The sequence below is a fragment of the Coregonus clupeaformis genome, unplaced genomic scaffold (assembly GCF_020615455.1).
Source record: "Coregonus clupeaformis isolate EN_2021a unplaced genomic scaffold, ASM2061545v1 scaf0087, whole genome shotgun sequence".
NCBI lineage: Eukaryota > Metazoa > Chordata > Actinopteri > Salmoniformes > Salmonidae > Coregonus > Coregonus clupeaformis.
Genome location: NW_025533542.1, coordinates 569,783 through 594,781, shown reverse-complemented (window position 1 = coordinate 594,781; position 24,999 = coordinate 569,783). Strand labels below are relative to the sequence as shown.

The window sequence follows — 24,999 nt, the reverse complement described above, 5'->3', positions numbered from 1 at the left end:
CAGACACCCTGGACACACTCCAATTCACATACTGCCCCAACAGTTCCACTAACGACCCAATCTCTATTGCACTCCACTCTGCCCTTTCCCACCTGGACAAAAGGAACACGTGAGAATGCTGTTTGTTGACTACAGCTCAGCGGTCAACACCATAGTGCCCTCCAAGCTCATCACCAAGCTAAGGGCCCTGGGATTAAACACCTCCCTGGATCCTGGACTTCCTGACAGGCCGCCCCCAGGTGGTGAGGGTAGGCAACAACTCATCCGCAACGCTGAAACTCAACACGGGGGATCTCCTCAGGGATCCGTGCTTAGTCCCCTCCTGTACTCCCACAACTGCGTGTCCGCACACAACTCCAACACCATCATTAAGTTTGCGACTCAATTCCAGTTTTATTTTGTGACTCAATTCCAGTTAATCTGACAATCAAAGGTTGATTATCTACAAGGTTATGGTTGAATGACTGTTTTAATGTTTCACCAACTTGTGTTTTGGTATTGGTTATTGAGGGTTACTGAGTGTGAGAAATACTTTGTTACTCCTTGCTGAATACTGAATGTGGTTTTGGGAAAACTTCTGTTTGTTATTGAGTGTTAAATGCTGATGGTTGGAGAAACCAGTCCACTGCTCTTTATTATTTTAATTGAGTGTTACCGGTGTGACGCTATATCACAGTGAGTGATTGTATACATTGACTATTAAAAGACACCATACTGTTGCTCTTGTTTTGGCGTGTTGACGATCAAGACTCTCAACACTATACCACTGCTCCTAGTGGATGAACATTGTTCAACATTCTATAATTCTTAAACATCATTCTATGGGTTTTAGTACATTTTAAAGTGACAACTCTGTGTCTCAGTTACCTTGGATACCTTTTTGTTATACCACAATCTAGGTTTGTGAAAATCACCCTGAACTCTTTGGGTCACCTCTTTTAGATCTACCTCTAGCCCACCATGTCTGAACCGGGTTCTGGCTGTGGTGTTCCAGCCCAGAGAAGCTCACAGCGGGGTCCAGAGATGCTGTCAGTGAAGCTGGGGGACTGCAGTCAAACAGTGGAACTCAATGTGATTGTCAAAGAGGAGGAGGAGGAGAGAGAAATCGATGAGGGGGAGGAGGAAGAGCGAGAGGAGGACAGGGACTCAGTTGACTCAGGTAAATTCAGGCTAACATCCTCTTTTGTTAAGAGAGGTAAACTACAAAGCAGGATCAATGAGCTAGCCAGCTAACTTTGATGAACAACCCAAATAACTAGATTTTCTAGTTCATTCATGTAAACTTAGATATGTTTTTGGTTGTTGAGTCAATTAGACCATGACAATTTCAAGCTTACCTTTCTAAACAATAAAAAGTTATTTCTGAATATTTAGGGAAGTTAGCTGGCTAACTCATTGATTCTGCTTTGTAGTTTACCCCTCAGGCTTCTGTATGTGTAAGAGGGAAGGAGAGTGCCAAAACAAAAATGGCTACCGACCATTGCGCAATGCATTGTAATTTGACAATGGCATTATAATAATAATAATAATAATATGCCATTTAGCAGACGCTTTTATCCAAAGCGACTTACAGTCATGTGTGCATACATTCTTACGTATGGGTGGTCCTGGGGATCGAACCCACTACCCTGGCGTTACAAGCGCCATGCTCTACCAATTGAGCTACAGAGGACCATTATCTATGTGCGATGCAATGCAAAAAGCCCCTTGCAAAGTCTTTCTTTCAATACTCTGTTAATCCAAATTAATGTTGAATCCTGCATTGTTAAGCTAAAAGCTTTTGTTTCTATCAGTCTGTTTCTTACTCTCTATATCTGTTCATATTATTACAGGAAAAAACCCAAACCCAGACAACGAGCCCAGTTCCACAGCATTAAGACTACCTGGACGTGGGACTTACCCCTGTCTTCAATGTGAAAAGAGTTTCAGTTCGTCAAGTAATCTAAAGAATCATCAAAGAGTACACACTGGAGAGAAACCTTTCCACTGCTCCATATGTGGGAAGAGTTTCAGTGAGAAAGTAAACCTTAAGAGACATGTGAGAGTGCATAGTGGAGAGAAGCCTTACCACTGCACCACATGTGGGAAGAGTTTCAATCATTCAGGAAGCCTTAAGGACCACCAGCGAATACATACAGGGGAGAAACCTTACCACTGCTCTCTTTGTGGTAAGAGTTTCAGTCGAGCAGGAGACCTGAAGACTCATCAAAGATCACACAGTGGAGAGAAGCCTTACCACTGCTCACTTTGCGAGAAGAGTTTCAATCAGCCAGGAAACCTAAAGAGTCATCAGCGAATACACACTGGAGAGAAGTCTGCCTGTACTCTCAATGTGATTGTCAAAGAGGAGGAGGACGAGCAGGAAATTGATGAGAAGGAAAGGAGAGAAGTTGAGGAGGAGGAGGAAACTAGTGGTGCGGTTGACCAAGGTACATCAAGACTACCTGGTCGTGGGAGTTACCCCTGTCTTCAATGTGGAAAGAGTTTCAGTTTCTCAGGTAATCTAACGAATCATCAAAGAGTACACACTGGAGAGAAACCATTCCACTGTGCCACATGTGGGAAGAGTTTCAGTGAAAAAGTCAACCTCACGAGACATGAGAGGGTACATAGTGGAGAGAAGCCTTACCACTGCACCACATGTGAGAAGAGCTTCAATCATTCTGGAAGCCTTAAGGAACATCAAAGAGTACATACAGGGGAGAAGCCTTACGACTGCTCTATTTGTGGGAAGAGTTTCAGTCAGCCAGGAAACCTTAAGAAACATCAGAGAATACATACAGGGGAGAAGCCTTACCAGTGCTCTCTATGTGGAAAGAATTTTCGTTTTGCAGGAGACCTAAAGAATCATCAGAGATCACACAGTGGAGATAAGCCTTACCACTGCTCTCAGTGTGGAGAGGGATTCACTCAGCTAAGAAGTCTTAAAAGTCATCAGAGAATACAAATTGGAGAGAAGCCTGCCTGTGCTTTCAATGTAATTGTCCAAGAGGATGAGGGTGAGAGGGAAATCAATGTGGAGAAAAAGAGAGAAGTTGAGGAAGAGGAGGACAATAGTGGTGCAGTTGACCCAGATACATCAAGACTACCTGGTCGTGGTCGTTACCCTTGCCATCAATGTGGGAAGAGTTTCCGTTCCTCAAGTAGTCTAAAGAATCATCAAAGAGTACACACTGGAGAGAAACCTTTCCACTGCTCCCAATGTGAGAGGGGTTTCAGCGAGAAAGTAAACCTTAAGAGACACGAGAGAGTACATAGTGGAGAGAAGCCTTACCACTGCACCACATGTGGGAAGAGTTTCAATCATTCAGGAAGCCTTAAAGAACATCATAGAATTCATACCGGGGAGAAACCTTACCACTGCTCTCTGTGTGGAAATCATTTTCGTCTTGCAGGAGACTTAAAGAATCATCAGAGATCACACAGTGGAGAGAAGCCTTACCACTGCTCTCAGTGTGAAGAGGGATTCACTCACCTAAGAAGTCTTAAAAGTCATGAGAGAATGCACATTGGAGGGAAGCCTGCCTGTGCTTTCAATGTGATTGTCCAAGAGGAGGAGGAGGAGGAGGAGGAAGAAGTTGAGGGAGAGGAGAGTGACATAAAAATGAAGTGAGGATACTACATAAGCTAACTCTATAGGTATGGAAATGCAAACCTATCCTTGCAATGGTGTCTTCTGTGACAGCATGGTCATGGGCAGCACCGTTGAGGGCTAGCTTCATCTTCTTTTACTTCTATGAGTGTATTGGAACTTCACAAATGAACTCAACTTGAATACCACCACCTAATGTGTTGGAGTGTGTATTTATTGAACCTTTATTTTGACAGGGAGTCAATGCTGAGACCAAGGTCTCTTTTCCAGATGAGCCCTGGATAGCACCACAGTACACATCAAAATACAATGAACACATTCATATACAGACTAATATACACATTATTGTACACAACAATACACGAAAGCAAAACACAATGGAAAAAAAAAACAGACACATTCTTTAGTAAAACGTTCCCCTATCAACAGTCTGAAATGCATTAGAGGCATCAATTCCTACAATTTTAAAGTGGATTGTAGATCAAGGCACAAGGAAACTAAAGGCTGATCTACCAACTCTCTAGACACCAACGGAGTGAACGGGTTGATCAACCAAAGGCTGATCTACCAACTCTCTAGACACCAATGGAGTGAACGGGTTGATCAACCAAAGGCTGATCTACCCAACTCTCTAGACACCAACGGAGTGAACGGGTTGATCAACCAAAGGCTGATCTACCAACTCTCTAGACACCAATGGAGTGAACGGGTTGATCAACCAAAGGCTGATCTACCAACTCTCTAGACACCAATGGAGTGAACGGGTTGATCAACCAAAGGCTGATCTACCAACTCTCTAGACGCCAATGGAGTGAACGGGTTGATCAACCAAAGGCTGATCTACCAACTCTCTAGACGCCAATGGAGTGAACGGGTTGATCAACCAAAGGCTGATCTACCAACTCTCTAGACACCAATGGAGTGAACGGGTTGATCAACCAAAGGCTGATCTACCAACTCTCTAGACACCAATGGAGTGAACGGGTTGATCAACCAAAGGCTGATCTACCAACTCTCTAGACGCCAATGGAGTGAACGGGTTGATCAACCAAAGGCTGATCTACCAACTCTCTAGACACCAATGGAGTGAACGGGTTGATCAACCAAAGGCTGATCTACCAACTCTCTAGACACCAATGGAGTGAACGGGTTGATCAACCAAAGGCTGATCTACCAACTCTCTAGACACCAATGGAGTGAACGGGTTGATCAACCAAAGGCTGATCTACCAACTCTCTAGACACCAATGGAGTGAACGGGTTGATCAACCAAAGGCTGATCTACCAACTCTCTAGACACCAATGGAGTGAACGGGTTGATCAACCAAAGGCTGATCTACCAACTCTCTAGACACCAATGGAGTGAACGGGTTGATCAACCAAAGGCTGATCTACCAACTCTCTAGACACCAATGGAGTGAACGGGTTGATCAACCAAAGGCTGATCTACCAACTCTCTAGACACCAATGGAGTGAACGGGTTGATAACATATCATTTAGAGGCAGCTGCTCTTGTATAAATAGTATCACCATAATGGAGAACAGGTGAAAGGTCGACTGCTTCCCAGGTGAAAGGTCGACTGCTTCCCAGGTGAAAGGTCGACTGCTTCCTAGGTGAAAGGTCGACTGCTTCCTGCCGACTAGATAGAGACCAGATCTGTTTCTGTAAAAACGCCCACTTTTAAATATTAGTTCCTTAACAAGCTCAGTCCTATGTTTAAAAAAAAAAAAAAAAAACTATAAATCATTGTCAATCAAAATACGAAGGTATTTGTATGCAGGGACTTGTTTGATTTATAGAACCATCCCGACGAGTGAGGAAGATGTAATCCATCTGAGGCAATCTTACGAGAACTTGAAAACAACATGTATTCAGTTTTGCCTGTACTAAGTATGAATTTTAAATCAGTAAGGGCTTCCTGCACAACTGAAAATTCGGACTGTAGCCTTGTCACAGCCAGGTCAGCAGTCGTGGCAATTGCGTACATAATAGTATCATCCGCATATATAGTAAATATATATATATATATATATATACATATATACTGAATAAGACATTTTCCATTCAAACAATAACCTTATTTCTCTCGTTTACATCCCTGTTAGTGAGCATTTGTCCTTTGCTAATATAATCCATCCACCTGGCAGGTGTGACATATCAAGAAGCTGATTAAACAGCATGATCATTACACAGGTGCACCTTGTGCTGGGGACAATAAAAGGCCACTCTAAAATGTGCGGTTTTTTTACACAACACAATGCCACAGATGTCTCAAGTTTTGAGGGAGCGTGCAGTTGATCATTCAAGGCAGGAGCAAAAAAAACACACTCGGCCCTCCAGGAATTGGGTTCGACACCCCTGCTTTGCCTGGAGACGGAGGGAAAGTAAAAGAGCTGTTGCCAGATAATTGAATGTTCATTTCTCTACCATAAGCCGTCTCCAACATCGTTTTAGAGAAATTGGCAGTACATCCATCCGCATCTGGCCTCACAACCGCAGATCACGTGTAACCACGCCAGCCCAGGACCTCCACATCTGGCTAAGCATGTGATATATACTGAACAAAGATATAAACGAAACATGCAACAATTTCGAAGATTTTATTGAGTTACAGTTCATATAAGGAACTCAGTCAATTGAAATAAATTCATTAGGCCCTAATCTATGAATTTCACGTGACTGGGAATACAGATATGCATCTTTTGGTCTCAAATAGGGGCGTGGATCAGAAAACCGGTCAGTATCTGGTGTGACCACCATTTGCCTCATGCAGTGGGACACATCTCCTTCGCATAGAGTTTATCAGGCTGTTGATTGTGGCCTGTGGAATGTTGTCCCCCTCCTCTTCAATGGCTGTGCGAAGTTGCCGTGCATTATCATGCTGAAACATGAGGTGATGATGGCGGATGAATAGCATGAAAATGGGCCTCAGGACGCACTGCAAAATTCTCAAAAAACGATGTTGGTACAGACTTATAGTACAGAAATGAACATTCAATTTTCTGGCATCAGCTCTGGTGGACATTCCTGCAGTTAGCATGCAAATTGTACGCTCCCTCAAAACTTGAGACATCTGTGACATTGTGTTGTGTGACAAAACTGCACATTTTAGAGTGGCCTTTTATTGTCCCCAGCATGCTGTTTAATCAGCTTCTTGATTGGACACCTGTCAGGTGGATGGATTATCTTGGCAAAGGAGAAATGCTCACTATCAGGGAAATACACTTTTTGTGAGTATGGAACATTTCCGGGATATTTTTATTTCAGCTCATGACACATGGGACCAACACTTTACATGTTGTGTTTATATTTTTGTTCAGTGTATATCTGCATCTGGGCTGTGTTCAGTATTCAATCAGATTGCGGATGGTAATTTCCGAATGATCCGACTCATGCAGCGCTGACAGTGAATGGGATTTCCATGAATGCAGGAACATTGCCTTTTAAAAGCTGCAATGTTGACAACTGCCACTGTGATTGAATCCCAGCCTTAGTCTAGTCATGGTAGAGCATGGCGCTTGCAACGCCAGGGTTGAGGGTTTGTTTCCCACGGGGGGCCAGTATGAAAATGTATGCACTCACTAACTGTAAGTCGCTCTGGATAAGAGCGTCTGCTAAATGACTAAAATGTAAAATGGTGTGCGTTGTGTGATTTTAACCAATTATGAGGAGGCATTGGCTACTAATTACCTACTAATTGGTTGGTGATTGGAAACACTCATCTTCCTCTATTGTTTTACTACAAAACATAGAAACGCGGCATTTTCACATATGTTGATGTTGGGGTGGTCCTTGAGATGATGAATATGTAGTAGAATTGTTTTTTAAATGTATTTTTTAAAGTAACGTATGCCCATGTACATGATTTAAAATGTTAATGTAAAACAGTTTACAGTAGCGTAGTCTATATAGGCCTTGATCTGAAAACTTGGGTGTCTGACAGAATTCAGGCGTGAATATTTTTAATACATGATTAAACTCAGTAGAAGGGCTGGTTTGTATTGACATCAAGTGTATTGTTATGTCATGATCTGGATGGAACCTGTGTTTAAAATATTGTAAAGAATCCATTAATTGAATAATAAATGCAAACAAACTATTCTTCTTCATTGAAGGTGGATGATGTTGGTAGATTGTCTTTATTCATGAAAAGTCAGTAAGCTATTTGCATTTATTTTACGGAGTGGCTGCTGTTCTGGATTTTCTGGGATTACTTTACACACAGTCTCTGCTCTCTTTATGCAGGATTATCTACTTTACACACAGTCTCTGCTCTACTCGTTCAGCTGCCCAGAGAAGAGGCTACTCAGAGACACAGAACGTGATCCGGATCCTTAGCTTTGAGAAAGGTTTCCGGAGGGGCGGGCGGGGTGTGGTAGTCGTGGGGTTTTGATAAAAAATGCTTTATCTGCCTTCCCAATGAAAACTACTTAGAAAATTCTAACATTTATTTTATGCAAAAAATATGTGGACGTGTTGACAACATGAAAGAGAGAGTGGCGCAGATTACCGTTCGATTTGAGAAGGGTGCGGCTCCCTCCCTGCTTTCGCCCAATAAGGTGACAGGCCTATGACCGGTGCCCCGTGGCTCAGCATAATCAAATCGGCCCAGTGTCTATAAGTGGGTGTTGCGAAAGTGGGAGGATCAACAGAAGTGGGAGTTTGGAAAGCCAATGAGCTAATTGGGCAGATTTGTTGCCACTCAACCGTTTTGCATGTCTGATGGGGCTGCACAGCAAGTCGATTGATGACAACTGTAGCATTTTAGCTTAGCCTAACCCTAACCCTTTTCCTAGCCTAAGTCTCATTCTCATAACTACCATGTTAATTATCCCAACCTGCTGCATTAGTTATCCTAACCTGCTGCATTAATTATCCTAACCTGCTATGTAAACATTAAACTAACCTGCTGTCCAACGGGCTGTGGCCAGTTGGACCTATGTTTTGGAACATGGTAGCTGGTAACCAGTTAAAACAGCTAGAACATCTAGTACCAGCTTCAGAGCAGGACTAGGTGGGTTTCTGGGCCGATAGCAGTCACCCGGTGCGCAACAACCAATGGCTGCTTGCAATGTCTTTGTCTGCTCATTGGATGATGCTGCCATCATTGACATGGTGGAATCGTTGGTCGGCTGCTAACCGAATGACTGCGTTGTAGTGTCCTGGAACGCCGCTACTGTCTGCCTGCTGTTGGGAATCACCCACTGTCTGCCTGCTGTTGGGAATCACCTACTGTCTGCCTGCTGTTGGGAATCACCCACTGTCTCATACATTGTAATATTGTTGTGTGCTGGTATTGTACATTTTGTATTGTAGATATGTAGTGGTGTAATAATGTTATATGATGTACTGTTTTATCTTTTGTTTTATATGTGATGTAAGTGCTTTAATGTGTTTGGACCCCAGGAAGAGTAGCTGCTGCCTTGGCTAATGGGGATCCCTAATAAATACAAATACTGTAACTTGCTTAGACCTATATTTCAATAGATTGGCTACTGTATCAATTCATCATTAATTCATTCATGTCATCACACAGCATACGAGTCATTCATGCTTTGAAATGCAATCAAGCATTTTAGTATTAAAATACAATAACAAAGGGAGCTTTGGATAATTAGCCTAAACAATAAATAAACAATAAATAAACCGCAATTCACAAACGCATGCAACTGTTTTTACTCTTTGCTGTAATAAAGGCTTTATAGTTTTGTTTACACTGTTTCAAACATGTCTCAAGGGTTGAGGGAATAGGGAATGTTTTTCCTGAACAAATTAGGTATTTCGGTAACAGAAATGTTCAGTCAGAGAAACAAAGTAAGAAACTAAATGGCTGTAATGATGTTGCAGCTTCAGCACGGACTGCGTGATAAACTCTTGCTGTGCTGTGGTGCCTGTTCGCTGCAGCAGGGAGGAGAGAGAGACAACGTTCTCCAGTCACACAGGCTACTCAGTGTCATTTCTTTTTAACACAGCGTGGCCCTCGGGCTCCCTCTTGAGTCATTTGTGTGTCTTAATTATTTCATCAAACGGTGCACTTAAAGCATCAGTGCATATAGTTGATTTTATTCAAACACATAGGGTGTGTCTATATATGGAAAAATACACGTTTTAACATTTAGACCAATCGATTGGTCGAAAGAACAGACGACTCTCGGTCGACCAAATTATTTATTTTTTTCAGGAAAAGACCTAAGCCAAATACAGGCAAATCCTTGATGAGAACCTGCTTCAGAGTGCAAACGACCTTAGACTGAGGTGAAGATTTACATTCCAACAGGACAATGACCCCAAGCATACAGCCAAAGCAATGCTGGAATGGCTTCAGAACAAGAATGTGAAAGTCTTTGAGTGGCCCAGCCAAAGCCCAGACTTGAATCCCATTGAAAATATGTGGAAAGACTTGAAGATTGCTGTTCACCACTGCTCTCCATCTAACTTAACAGAGCTTGAAAAAAGCTGCAAGGAAGAATGAGAGAAAATCCCCAAATCCAAATGTAAAAAGCTGATACAGACATACCCAAGACGACTCGAAGCTGTAATCACCGCCAAAGGTGCTTCTACAAAGTATTGAAAATGAGTTATTTCTGTATTTCATTTTCAATAAAATAGCTCACATTTCTAAAAATATGTTTTCACTTTGTCATTATGGGGTATTGTGTGTAGATGGGTGAGAAAAATAAATCATCAATTTTGAATTCAGGCTGTAACAACAAAATGTGGAATAAGTCAAGGGGTATGAATACTTTCTGAAGGCACTGTAGGTGAGACAAGTTCACAACCATACAGTTGAAGTTGGAAGTTTACATACAATTAGGTTGGAGCCATTAAAACTCGTTTTTCAACCACTCCACAAATTTCTTGTTAACAAACTATAGTTTTGGCAAGTCAGTTAGGACATCTACTTTGTGCAAGACACAAGTCATTTTCCCAAAAATTGTTTACCAGACAGATTATTTCACTTATAATTCACTGTATCACAATTGTAGTGGGTCAGAAATGTACATACACTAAGTTGACTGTGCCTTTAAACAGCTTGGAAAATTCCAAAAACTGATGTCATTGCTTTAGAAGCTTCTGATAGGCTAATTGACACAGTGGGGGAAAAAAGTATTTAGTCAGCCACCAATTGTGCAAGTTCTCCCACTTAAAAAGATGAGAGAGGCCTGTAATTTTCATCATAGGTACACGTCAACTATGACAGACAAAATGAGAAGAAAAAAATCCTGAAAATCACATTGTAGGATTTTTTATGAATTTATTTGCAAATTATGGTGGAAAATAAGTATTTGGTCAATAACAAACGTTTCTCAATACTTTGTTATATACCCTTTGTTGGCAATGACACAGGTCAAACGTTTTCTGTAAGTCTTCACAAGGTTTTCACACACTGTTGCTGGTATTTTGGCCCATTCCTCCATGCAGATCTCCTCTAGAGCAGTGATGTTTTGGGGCTGTCGCTGGGCAACACGGACTTTCAACTCCCTCCAAAGATTTTCTATGGGGTTGAGATCTGGAGACTGGCTAGGCCACTCCAGGACCTTGAAATGCTTCTTACGAAGCCACTCCTTCATTGCCCGGGCGGTGTGTTTGGGATCATTGTCATGCTGAAAGACCCAGCCACGTTTCATCTTCAATGCCCTTGCTGATGGAAGGAGATTTTCACTCAAAATCTCACGATACATGGCCCCATTCATTCTTTCCTTTACACGGATCAGTCGTCCTGGTCACTTTGCAGAAAAACAGCCCCAAAGCATGATGTTTCCACCCCCATGCTTCACAGTAGGTATGGTGTTCTTTGGATGCAACTCAGCATTCTTTGTCCTCCAAACACGACGAGTTGAGTTTTTACCAAAAAATTATATTTTGGTTTCATCTGACCATATGACATTCTCCCAATCCTCTTCTGGATCATCCAAATGCACTCTAGCAAACTTCAGACGGGCCTGGACATGTACTGGCTTAAGCAGGGGGGACACATCTGGCACTGCAGGATTTGAGTCCCTGGCGGCGTAGTGTGTTACTGATGGTAGGCTTTGTTACTTTGGTCCCAGCTCTCTGCAGGTCATTCACTAGGTCCCCCCGTGTGGTTCTGGGATTTTTGCTCACCGTTCTTGTGATCATTTTGACCCCACGGGGTGAGATCTTGCGTGGAGCCCCAGATCGAGGGAGATTATCAGTGGTCTTGTATGTCTTCCATTTCCTAATAATTGCTCCCACAGTTGATTTCTTCAAACCAAGCTGCTTACCTATTGCAGATTCAGTCTTCCCAGCCTGGTGCAGGTCTACAATTTTGTTTCTGGTGTCCTTTGACAGCTCTTTGGTCTAGGCCATAGTGGAGTTTGGAGTGTGACTGTTTGAGGTTGTGGACAGGTGTCTTTTATACTGATAACAAGTTCAAAAAGGTGCCATTAATACAGGTAACGAGTGGAGGACATAGTTAATACAGGTAACGAGTGGAGGACAGAGGAGCCTCTTAAAGAAGAAGTTACAGGTCTGTGAGAGCCAGAAATCTTGCTTGTTTGTAGGTGACCAAATACTTATTTTCCACCATAATTTGCAAATAAATTCATAAAAAATCCTACAATGTGATTTTCTGGATTTTTTGTCCTCAATTTGTCTGTCATAGTTGACGTGTACCTATTATGAAAATTACAGGCCTCTCTCATCTTTTTAAGTGGGAGAACTTGCACAATTGGTGGCTGACTAAATACTTTTTTCCCCACTGTATCATTTGAGTCAATTGGAGGTGTACCTGTGGATGTATTTCAAGGCCTACCTTCAAACTCAGTGCCTCTTTGCTTGACATCATGGGAAAATCAAAAGAAATCAGCCAAGACCTCAGAAAAAAATTGTAGACCTCCACAAGTCTGGTTCATCCTTGGGAGCAATTTCCAAACGCCTGAAGGTACCACGTTCATCTGTACAAACAATAGTACACAAGTATAAACACCATGGGACCACGGAGCCGTCATACCGCTCAGGAAGGAGACGCGTTCTGTCTCCTAGAGATGAACGTACTTTGGTCCGAAAAGTGCAAATCAATCCCAGAACAACAGCAAAGGACCTTTTGAAGATGCTGGAGGAAACAGGTACAAAAGTATCTATATCCACAGTAAAACGAGTCCTATATCGACATAAACTGAAAGGCCACTCAGCAAGGAAGAAGCCACTGATCCAAAACCGCCATAAAAAAGCGAGACTACGTTTTGCAACTGCACATGGGGACAAAGATTGTACTTTTTTTTAGAAATGTCCTCTGGTCTGATGAAACAAAAATAGAACTGTTTGGCCATAATGACCATCGTTATGTTTGGAGGAAAAAGGGGAACGCTTGCAAGCCGAAGAACACCATCCCAACCGTGAAGCACAGGGGTGGCAGCATCATGCTGTGGGGGTGCTTTGCTGTAGGAGGGACTGGTGCACTTCACAAAATAGATGGCATCATGAGGAAGGAAAATTATGTGGATATATATTGAAGCAACATCTCAAGACATCAGTCAGGAAGTTAAAGCTTGGTCGCAAATGGGTCTTCCAAATGGACAATGACCCCAAGCATACTTTCAAAGTTGTGGCAAAATGGCTTAAGGGCAACAAAGTCAAGGTATTGGAGTGGCCATCACAAAACCCTGACCTCAATGGTCCAAAACACACAATCAAATCTACATGAAAATTGCTAAAAAGCAACTAATTGGAAGTTTTGGAATGGCCTAGTCAAAGTCCAGACCTAATCCCAATTGAGATGTTGTGGCAGGACTTGAAACGAGCAGTTCATGCTTGAAAACCCACACGTCACTGAGTTAAAGCAGTTCTGCATGGAAGAGTGGGCCAAAATTCCTCCACAGCGACGTGAGAGACTGATCAACAACTACAGGAAGGATTTGGTTGGAGTCATTGCAGCTAAAGGTGGCACAACCAGTTATTGAGTGTAAGGGGGCAATTACTTTTTCACACAGGGGAATTGGGTGTTGCATAACTTTGTTTATGAAATAAATATGTAATTGTTATTTACATTTTAGTCATTTAGCAGACGCTCTTATCCAGAGCGACTTACAGTTAGTGAAAACATATTTTTTATACTTGCCCCCCGTGGGAATCGAACCCACAACCCTGGCGTTGCAAACTGCTCTATCAACTGAGCTACATCCCTGCCGGCCATTCCCTCCCCTACCCTGGGCCAATTGTGCGCCGCCCATGAGTCTCCCGGTTGCGGCCGGCTGCGACAGAGCCTGGATTTGAACCAGGATCTCTAGTGGCACAGCTGGCACTGCGATGCAGTGCCTTAGACCACTGCGCCACTCAGGAGAATTATTTGTTCACTTGTGTTCCCTTTATCTAATATTAGGTTTTGGTTGAAGATCTGATAACATTCAGTATCACAAATATGCAAAAGTGGAGAAAATTAGAAAGGGGGCAAATACTTTTTCATTGTACTGTATGTATATATTCTTAAATTCCATTCCTTACTAGTTTTGTGTGTATTGGGTATATGTTGTGAAATTGTTAGATATTACTTGTTAGATATTACTGCACTGTCAGAGCTAGAAGCACAAGCATTTCGCTACACCCGCTATAACATCTGCTAAACACGTGTATGTGACAAATACAATTTGATTTGATATTATGTATGGGTTTTCTTTTGTTACATGGAATATTGGCAAAAGCCGTATCACTCTCTCCGGTCCTAAAGACTGAGAACTAAAAGAAGGAAGACATTTGAGTTTTGTTTGTTTTGGCAATGTATTCTTTTTATTAGGGTGGATGGAGTAAGTTAGTATCACTAAGTATGGATTTATTTTTTATTTTATATATTTTGTGGTTTCAAACTGTCCAGTTGGTGGCGGCAATACAACTTTTGGATGTAGTCCGCCATAAAACCCAGAGAAGAAGAAGAAAATACATGTTATCCTGTGCGAGCTTATGTGCGGAGTACATTACGATGTTACAGGTGTCAAACTTATGGGCATGTGGCAGCAGTATGTAGGAGGGAGATTCCAAGGTGTGAGAAGTGTGCAGAAGGGCATGAGACTAAGGAGTGTGAAGCAGTGGGGAAAGTGGTGGTATGTGGTAATTGTAGGGGTGGCCATGGGGCTGGGGATCAGACATGTCCAGTGTGAGAGAAGCAGGTTGAGGTTTCCAGGGTAAGAGTAGAGAGGAAGTTGTCATATGCGGAGGCAGTGAAGAAAGTAGAGGAAGAGGGGTCAAGGGGGAGGGATCCTGAGAGAAATGGTGTGAGTAGTAGAGATTTACCAGTACAGAGTGATAAACCAAAAAGTGATATATGGTTCAGCAAGATTGGATTTTTAGCGTTTATAGCAATGGTTATTAATTGTACTGCAGGGATGGAACGCAAATCGAAGAAAATTGAGGTTGTGGTGGCAGCTGCAGAGAGATATTTGGGTGTGCGAGACTTGACAGCAGAAGAGTTACAGGGAGTGTTAAGTGGTGATGTCCCATCATTTCAGGTTGAGGGCATGAGGTAGGAGTGAGTGTATTTAAATAGTGGAGAAGGGTGGGGTTAATTATTAGTTGTAGTGTTGAAGGTGTGAGTGTAGTGTTAGATGGTAGGATATTTCTTTGCTTTGGTTTATTTTATTTTTCAAGGAAAGATAAGGGAGTTAAACTCCAGTCTAGTAGGTGGCGGTAATGCAACAAATTGGATGCCAACCGCCGTTAAACCTCATTGAAGAAAAAGAAAATACATGTTTCCCTCCGAGTCTGGTTGATTTAATTCAGTATAATATCCTAATTTAGCACAAATTGTACGTATTGGATTGAACAAGAGAGGCCAGCAAAACATGCACAATGACTACGCTGAAATGACGTTCACGAACATTTCCTGCAGCATCTCATAATTCAGACCAAACGCACTCGGGAAGTGGATACATTTTTTCCCGCTTGCTCTAGGAGATCTCACCATCCTCAAGTTATTTTCTGCCAAACAATTAAATACAGGAAATCCGTTTCAGGTAACGTATTGCTAATTTCTAACATTTTAAAATTATGTTTGTAACACGGTCTGTAAACCAACGCATTCCATGATGAAACGGTAGTGGTTGCCGAGGCCTGGCTTTGTTGTTATCCCAGCTAGCTAGCCGTTAGCGATTAGCCAGGTAGCCGTTAGCAAGCTAGCTACACATCTCCCGTCCAATCCATTTGTGTAGTTAGCTAGCTAGGATGCTAACTTCATTTCAGGGTCACGGTGGAAGTGTGACTTTTATTTAATAGTTAGCCAGTTGTCGTCTCACCGTGAGTAAATTGACTGTAGCGAGGAATTAGCTAGCTAGCTAACCGGCTGCTCATTGTTTAGCAACAGAGAGGTTAGTTATACAAAATATTTGGTTTAACTATCTAGGTAGTTCGCTAGCCAAATTAGCTGGACTAACCGTTGCTAAACTACCCGGCTACAGGTTTATGCATACAGCTAACGCCTCGATCACACCGACAGTGTTATACATTTTGGTACACCTGAAGTACATTAATTTCCAAAAGGACGCTGCGTTTGCCTTGCAGCGTTGCAGAGGCAGTGCGTTCTATTTGGTACATATGTTGAATTTATCAAACTGTATGCGTAGACGGCTTGACAGAAATGGTAGCAGAAGGTGAATGTTGAACTTTTGTTGCACACATCTCCAGATTATGCTGCTTACCATTTTGCGCAAAGCACTGTTGGTGTGATCAAGGCATAATCCAAACGCCTCAAACACACCTACAGTGTCATTGCGCAAAATGTTGGTTTGATCAAGGCATAACCCTTTTTCCATAATGTTTTCAAGCAAATTAAGAAGGAATGTCAACATATGAAGCAAAATAAGAGTTTCCATCAAAATAATACAGCTGTGAAGCAGGCAAGAATAACTAAGTACTTCCGGGTCACTGATCTTTTGGAATCCTTCAGAATAAGAGTCCCCTCATGTATACCAAAGATTATGGATATACTGACAAGATACCCGCCCTAACAATGGGAGTGGTTGTCCACAAAGCGGCACGGTGGGCTGTCTAGCTCCCGCCTATCCTTTCTTTTGGATTGGTGGATACATCTCATTATTGTAATCCTTTTTTGAATATTCAATGAGGGTTGTTGACGTCAACCGCCTGTATTCAATGGAGAGGGATGCTATACTACTAGCTTCATGAATATGCATAGCCATCTAAAGACAACTCCAATATAGTGTCCTATTTATATCAGTACACTCATAACGACTTCTATTAGATCAAATAAACCTTGTGTAGTAAATAAGACATTGCTCTCATTGACCTCCATACAAAAACTCCTTAATTGGTGGAAGAAAACGCCCCCTGCTGGAGGGAGACAGAAATGCAGCCGAGTTGAGCCTCTCTCTTCCTCTCTGTGTATACATTTACATTTGACATTTTAGTCATTTAGCAGACGCTCTTATCCAGAGCGACTTACATTTAGTGAGTACATACATTATTTTATTTTTCATACTGGCCCCCCGTGGGAATTGAACCCACAACCATGGCTTTGCAAACGCCATGCTCTACCAACTGAGCTACATCCCTGCCTGCCATTCCCTCCCCTACCCTAGACGACGCTGGGCCAATTGTGCGCCGCCCCATGGGTCTCCCGGTCGCGGCTGGCTACGACAGAGCCTGGATTCGAACCAGGATCTCTAGTGGCACAGGTAGCACTGTAAATGAATACTTAGTGCGAAAATGTGCAGAATTATCTATATATTTTATACTTGTTATCATACAAATAATAATTACATGTATTTATATAAGATATGTGATTTTATTTGTTAATATTTCCAAGCCTAAATGGTCAACAATGTTTTTTGTGTGTGTACTCCTATCATTTATTGCACCGTACACAATTATCTGTACGTTGTGCTGCAGTAAAATGGCTGTCCATTCTACTCAGGAGCATTTCTAGTTTCCAAATCCACTGAGTTTACACCCAGAGGAGCGTCACTGCTCATTTCGCGGCCCTTAAAGAGTGGCCAATCAGCTTAAATCCAAATTTTTAATTTTTTATATTGGACATAAATATTGTACAGTACATAATCGATTGTGTGTCTATAAAACCAGGGTCCAGCCTACTCACTAGAGTCTATAACATACAAAACGGATGAGTTTGAACAAAAAATGTTTGTGTCCAATATGAAATCTGATTGGCTACTCTTTTAAGGGCTGCAAAATGAGCAGCGATGCTCCTCTGGGTGTAAACTCTGTGACGGTGTGAACGGACAGTGACGGTGTGAAGTTGGCAACGATAAGAAGTAGCCACCGTAACAGATAATGTAGCTAACGAAAATAGAGCTATTCTGGAAATTCATGAGCTGGAATATATCGCTAGCTCTGACTATAGAAGCAGATTACTAACTAATTCTACCTGAAGATCATTAGTTTGATTACGGATACGAGAGAAGCGGGCTTGTGATTATTTCACAGTGACTCTAAAATAACATTAATCTCTCTTGGAATAAAGAAGTTGTACGAAGAGAACTGAAAGTCATTGAAGACCGTTTAGCGCTTGAGTCGCTGGTTTATTTAGAATTTAAACAAAATATAACTTTTGTCTATTGACAATTGTATTTCAAATCAAATGTTATTCGTCACAGGTGTAGACTTTACTGTGGAATGCTTCCTTACGAACCCTTTCCTAACAGCAGAGTTAAAAAGTAAGGAAAATGAGCAAAGAAACAAAAAAGTACCGTTACCAAGTCTGAGGTTACATGCACACAATAATGTTTATTGTGGATAGTCAGATTAATATAATAGTTTGATTAAAACGTTGACATGCTTTGCAAGAATAATGATTTCCCTAACAATTCTGTTTTACATGGACACGTCTGAAATCAGGCTACCTGATGGCACTCTGATAAATGCAGAAAATCGCGACTCAAAATAAACGTTCTACCACAGCGACCATGGTATTTTTGGGAAGCATATTTGATTCTGAGTTCGGACATATACAGTTTGTATGCGAAAACTACTTCTAAGACTCATACATTAAGTTGTTCCGAACTCACTTCACTGGCGCTTAAGAGGGAGGCTCGCTTTGCTGGTTCTAGCACATGTGCTGATCAAATATACTGCTGGAATGCCAATTAAGGTGTTTACATGTCCTAATCATTTGAAAGGTTACTCAGAAAACCATGTGTTTTAATCTGGGTATGCTTACTTCGATTTTGACCTCATACCGATTTAAGATAAGCAGATGAAGGTGTTTACATGACTATTGTATAATCTTCTTACTGACATAATCAGTTTAATATTGAATTATTAATATTGAGGTAGTTGAGGTAATATGTACATGTAGTTAGGGGTAAATCAGGATAGATAATAAACAGAGTAGCAGCAGCGTATGTACAGAGTGTAAAGGAGTGTGAAAGTGTGTCTGTGTGTGTGGCGTCAATATGCATGTGTGTGTTTTGTGTACGTAGTGTGAGTGTGTGTGTGTGTTGGAGTGTCAGTGTAGTATGTGTGAGTGTGTGGGTAGAGTCCAGTGTGTGTGCTTAGCCGGTGCAAGAGAGTCAGTGCAATAACAAAAAAAGGGGGTCAATGCAAATAGTCCGGGTAGCCATTTGATTAACTGTTCAGCAGTCTTATGGCTTGGGGGTAGAAGCTGTTCAGGAGCCTTTTGGTGCCAAAATTGGTACTCAGGTACCGCTGGGCGTGAGGTAGCAGAGATGACTAGGGTGGCTGGAGTCTTTCACAATTTTTAGTGCCTTCCTCTGACACCGCCTGGTATAGAGGTCCTGGATGGCAGGAAGCTTGGCCCCAGTGATGTACTGGGCCGTACGCACTACCCTCTGTAGCGCCTTGCGGTTGGAGGCTGAGCAATTTCCATACCAGGTGGTGATGCAGCCAGTCAAGATGCTCTCAATGGTGCAGCTGTAGAACGTTTTAAGGATCGGAGGGCCCATGCCAAATCTTTTCAGCCTCCTGAGGGGGAAGAGGCGTTTTTGTGCCCTCGTCACGACTGTGTTTTTGTGTTTGGACAATGATAGTTCTTTAGTGATGTGAACACCGAGGAACTTGAAGCTCTTGACCCGCTCCACTACAGACCCGTCGAGGTGAATGGGTGCGTGCTCGGCCCTCCGTTTCCTGTCAGCGCCTTTTGTCTAGTTGACGTTGAGGGTGAGGTTGTTGTCCTGGCAACACACTGTGTCCTTGCAAACTTAATGATGACTCACCTAGCTGTATAGGGACATAAGCAAACAAGAAAATGCTCATCCAGAGGTGGCACACCTAGTGGCCAGTGATTTTAATGCAGGAAAAATGAAATCAGTTTTACCTCATTTCTACCAGCATGCCACCTGTGTAAAACTCTAAATAACTTTTACTCCACACACAGAGACGCATACAAAGCTCTACCTCGCCCTCCATTTGGCAAGTCATCCTCCTGATTTCTGCTTATAGCAAAAACTCGAACTGGAAGTACCAGTGATCCGATAAAGCGGATGCTAAGCTACAGGACTGTTTTGCTAGCACAGACTGGAATATGTTCCGGGATTCATCCGATGGCATTGAGGAGTGAACCAGTCCACTGCTCTTTATTATTTTAATTGAGTGTTACCAGTGTGAAATTATATCACAGTGAGTGATTGTATACATTGACATAGACTCTTGTTTTGGTGTGTTGACGATCAAGACTCTCAACACTATACCACTGCTCCTAGTGGATGGACATTGTTCAACATTCTATAATTCTTAAACTTCATATGAATGGATGGAATTAAACCAAACAATTGTAAACTACTTCCACTGAAAATGATAGAAACACATTCACTTGAAGAACAGTGCAGATACAAAGTTTGGTAACAGAATGATGGTTGGTGCTGTTTGTGCCGTCATCGTTACCAAACTTTGTAGAATTTTCAGTGTAAATTGTTAAAAGTAGTCCTTGTGCATAGAGTTGTATGGTTTGTTTAACTTTTCATTCATTAGGTTTTAGTAGATTTTAAAGTGACAACTCTGAGTCTCAGCATCACTCTGTTACCTTGGATACCTTTTTGTTGTCTTTTCTGGATTTATACCACGATCTAGGTTTGTGAAAATCACCCTGAACTCTTTGGGTCTCCTCTTTTAGATCTACCTCTAGCCTACCATGTCAGAACCAGGTTCTGGCTGTGGAGTTCCAGCCCAGAGAGGCTCACAGCGGGGTCCAGAGATGGTCTCAGTGAAGCTGGAGGACTGCAGTCAAACAGTGGAACTCAATGTGATTGTCAAAGAGGAGGAGGAGGAGAGAGAAATCGATGAGGAGGAAGAGGGAAAGGAGGACAGGGACTCAGGTAAATTCAGGCTAACATCCTCTTTGGTTCAGAGAGGTAAACAACCCAAAATAACTATTAATTTTCTGGTTCATTAAGAAATGTTAACTTAGATATGTTTTTGGTTGTTGAGTCAATTAGTCAAGCTTACCTTTCTAAACAAGACAAAGTAATTTCTGAATATTTAGGGAAGTAAGCTGGCTAACTCATTGATTCTGCTTTGTAGTTTACCCCTCAGGCTTCTGTATGTGTAAGAGGGAAGGAGAGTGACAAGACAAAAATGGCTACCAACCATTGCGCAATGCATTGTAATTTGACAATGGCATTATCTATGTGTGATGCAATGCAACAAGCCCCTTGCAAAGTCTTTCTTTTAATACATTTACATTTAAGTCATTTAGCAGACGCTCTTATCCAGAGCGACTTACAAATTGGATGAACAGTGTCTGATACTCTGTTAATCCAAATTAATGTTGAATCCTGCATTGTTAAGCTAAAAGCTTTTGTTTCTCTCAGTCTGTTTCTTACTCTGTATCTGTTCATATTATTACAGGAGAGAGCCCAAACCCAGACTCAGACAACAAGCCCAGTTCCACAGCATCAAGACTATCTGGCCGTGGGAGTTACCCCTGCCCCCAATGTGAGAAGAATTTCAGTTCCTCAACTAATCTAAAGAATCATCAAAGAGTACACACTAGAGAGAAACCTTTCCGCTGCTCCATATGTGGGAAGAGTTTCAGTGAGAAAGTAAACCTTAAGAGACATAAGAGAGTACATACAGGTGAAAAACCTTACCACTGCTCTCTTTGTGGAAAGATTTTCAGTCGAGCAGGAGACCTGAAGACTCATCAGAGATCCCACAGTGGAAAGAAGCCTGCCTGTACTTTCAATGTGATTGTCAAAGAGGAGGAGGATGAGAAGGAAATTGCTGAGGTAAAGAGAGAAGTTGAGGAAGAGAAGGAAAAGAGAGAAGTTGAGGAAGAGGAGGAAACTAGTGGTGTAGTTGACCCAGATACATCAAGACTACCTGGTCGTGGGAGTTACCCCTGTCCTAAATGTGGAAAGAGTTTCAGTTCCTCAAAGAATCTAAAGATTCATCAAAGAGTACACGCTGGAGAGAGAACATTCCACTGTGCCACATGTGGGAAGGGTTTCAGTGAAAAATTCAACCTCACAAGGCATGAGAAGGTACATAGTGGAGAGAAGCCTTACCACTGCACCCAATGTGGGAAGAGCTTCAATCGTTCTGGAAGTCTTAAGGAACATCAAAGAGTACATACTGGGGAGAAGCCTTATCACTGCTCTCTTTGTGGGAAGAGTTTCAGTCAGCCAGGAAACCTTAAGAAACATCAGAGAATACATACAGGGGAGAAGCCTTACCACTGCTCTCTGTGCGGAATTAATTTTTGTTTTGCAGGAAACCTAAAGACTCATCAGAGATCCCACAGTGGAGAGAAGCCTTACCACTGCTCTCAGTGTGGAGAGGGATTCACTCAATTAAGAAGTCTTAAAAGTCATCAGAGAATACATATTGAAGGGAAGGCTGCCTATGATTTAAATGTGATTGTCAAAGAAGAGGAGGGTGAGAGGGAAATCAAAGAGGAGGAAAAGAGAGAAGTTGAGGAAGAGGAGGATAATAGTGGTGTAGTTGACCCAGATACATCAACACTATCGGGTCGTGGTCGTTACCCCTGCCCTCAATGTGGGAAGCGTTTCCGTTCCTCAAGTAATCTAAAGAATCATCAAAGAGTACACACCGGAGAGAAACCTTTCCACTGCTCCCAATGTTGGAGGGGTTTCAGTGAGAAAGCAAACCTTAAGAGACATGAGCGAGTTCATAGTGGAGAGAAGCCTTACTCCTGCACCACATGTGGGAAGAGCTTCAATCATTCAGGAAGCCTTAAAGATCATCAGAGAATTCATACAGGGGAGAAACCTTACCACTGCTCACAGTGTGGAAATACTTTTCGCTTTGCAGGAGACCTAAAGAATCATCAGAGATCCCACAGTGGAGAGAAGCCTTACCACTGTTCTCAGTGTGGAGAGGGATTCACTCACCTAAGAACTCTTAAAAGTCATGAGAGAATTCACGTTGGAGGGAAGCCTGCCTGTGCTTTCAATGTGATTGTCCAAGAGGAGGAGGAGGAAGAAGTTGAGGGAGAGGAGAGTGACGTGAAATAAAGGTGAAGTGAGGATACATAGCTAACTATAGGTCTGGAAATTCACATCTATCCTTGCAATGGCGTATTCTGTGACATCATGGTCATGGGCAGCACCTTTGAGGGCTAGCTTCATCTTCTTTTACTTCTATGAGTGTATTGGAACTTCACAAATGAACTCAACTTGAATACCACCACCTAATGTGCTGGAGTGTGTGCCTAAACCCTGGATAGCACCACAATACACATCAAGATATAATGAACACATTCAACTACACATTCATATAAATAAACACATTAAATTACCCATTCATATACACATTAATATAAACCCATTCATATACACATTAATATAAACCCATTCATATACAGATTAATATACAACACAATACACAAAAAGCAAAACATAATCATAAAAAACAGACACATTCTTTAGTAAAAAAAAATAACGATAAATCATTGTCAATCCAAATACCATGGTATTTGTATGTAGGGACTTGTTTGATTATAGAACCATCCCGATGAGTGAGGAAGATGTAATCCATCTGAGACAATCTTACGAGAACTTGAAAACAGCGTGTAGTCAGTTTTGCCTGTATTAAGTATGAGTTTTAAATCAGTAAGGGCTTCCTGAAATAGACAGTAGCCTTGTCACAGCCAGGTTGGTCAGCAGTCGGGGCAATTGCATATCATAGTATCATCCGCATATATATTAAGCGAGAAATGTTCCCACAAAAGCTTATTTCTCTCAGATTTTGTGCACAAATGTGTTTACATCCCTGTTAGTGAGCATTTCTCCTTTGCCAAGATAATCCATCCACCTGACGGGTGTGTCCAATCAAGAAGCTGATTAAACAGCATGATCGTTACACAGGTGCACCTTGTGCTGGGGACAATAAAAGGCCACTCTAAAATGTGCAGTTTCACAATTATTATTTTTTTAAGCCTCACAATTTCTCCCATGGGAAATATCTTGTTCAATAAAGCATGGGATATACCGTATATCTGTATCTGGGCTGTGTTCTGGTTGCATGCGTGCTACATCTTCGACTGCCCTCCAACTACTCCAGGTGGCTCACAGATTCAGGCCAGTTATTCAATCAGATTGCGGATGGTAATTTCCGAATGATCCGACTCATGCAGCGCTGACAGTAAATGGGATTTCCATGAATGCAGGAACATTGCTTTTTTAAAAGCTGCAATGTTGACAACTGGCACTGTGATTGGATCCCAGCCTTAGTGTGATTTTAACCAATTATGAGGAGGCATTGGCTACTAATTACCTACTAATTGGTTGGTGATTGGAAACACTCATCTTCCTCTCTTGTTTTACTACAAAACATAGAAGCGCGGCATTTTCACATATGTTGATGTTGGGGTGGTGCTTGAGATGATGAATGTCGTAGAATTGTTTTTTAAATGTATTTTTTTAAGTAACGTATGCCCATGTACATGATTTAAAATGTTTAATGTAAAACAGTTTACAGTAGCATAGTCTATATAGGCCTTGAGCTGAAAACTTGGGTGTCTGACAGAATTCAGGCGTGAATATTTTTTATACATGATTCAACTCAGTAGAAGGGCTGGTTTGTATTGACATCAAGTGTATTGTTATGTCATGATCTGGATGGAACCTGTGTTTAAAATATTGTAAAGAATCCATTAATTGAATAATAAATGCAAACAAACTGTAATCTTCTTCATTGAAGGTGGATGATGTTGGTAGATTGTCTTTATCCATGAAAAGTCAGTATTGTATCATAGTGATAATAAATCATAAGAATAAGAGAAGCTATACACTGCATTGTTGGAATAATATAACATCACCCTGCAGATAGCTGAAGATAGAAATGGGCTTTCTTGTTTTAGTTGATAAAAGCTATTTGCATTTATTTTATGGAGTGGCTGCTGTTCTGGATTTTCTGGGACCCGTATTTTCCGGACAAAAGATACAGAGCGTTCTGCGCATGTGTAGGATTATCTACTTTACACACAGTCTCTGCTCTACTCA

The 24,999-nt window shown here is 41.8% G+C and overlaps 2 protein-coding genes and 1 long non-coding RNA gene across 5 annotated transcripts in view; 2 read left to right on the top strand and 1 right to left on the bottom strand.

Moving 5' to 3' along the window:
• LOC121557810 (zinc finger protein 345) overlaps positions 1-24,999 on the top strand; it is a 53,270-nt gene that overhangs the window by 8,264 nt on the left and 20,007 nt on the right. For 2 of the 3 annotated variants that reach the window (XM_045213195.1, XM_041871279.2), the window contains 2 exons: positions 943-1,159; positions 1,833-5,340. The exons of the other annotated variant lie outside the window; for it this stretch is intronic. In XM_045213195.1, coding sequence (XP_045069130.1) covers positions 961-1,159; positions 1,833-3,613 — 1,980 coding nt within the window. In that variant the 5' untranslated portion in view covers positions 943-960 and the 3' untranslated portion in view covers positions 3,614-5,340. Of the gene's footprint in view, positions 1-942; positions 1,160-1,832; positions 5,341-24,999 lie in introns of those variants that run through there. 3 annotated transcript variants of the gene reach the window in all.
• LOC121557827 lies at positions 3,732-23,792 on the bottom strand. Its single transcript, XR_005998418.2, has 2 exons — positions 23,187-23,792; positions 3,732-3,784 (listed from the first exon to the last, which is right to left on the bottom strand). It is a non-coding gene; the product is annotated as an uncharacterized LOC121557827 (long non-coding RNA).
• Positions 15,364-23,193, top strand: LOC121557814 (zinc finger protein 436-like). Its single transcript, XM_041871283.2, has 3 exons — positions 15,364-15,558; positions 20,649-20,850; positions 21,383-23,193. The coding sequence occupies exons 2-3, from the start codon at positions 20,667-20,669 to the stop codon at positions 23,008-23,010; spliced, it is 1,812 nt and encodes a 603-aa protein (XP_041727217.1). The 5' UTR covers positions 15,364-15,558; positions 20,649-20,666; the 3' UTR covers positions 23,011-23,193.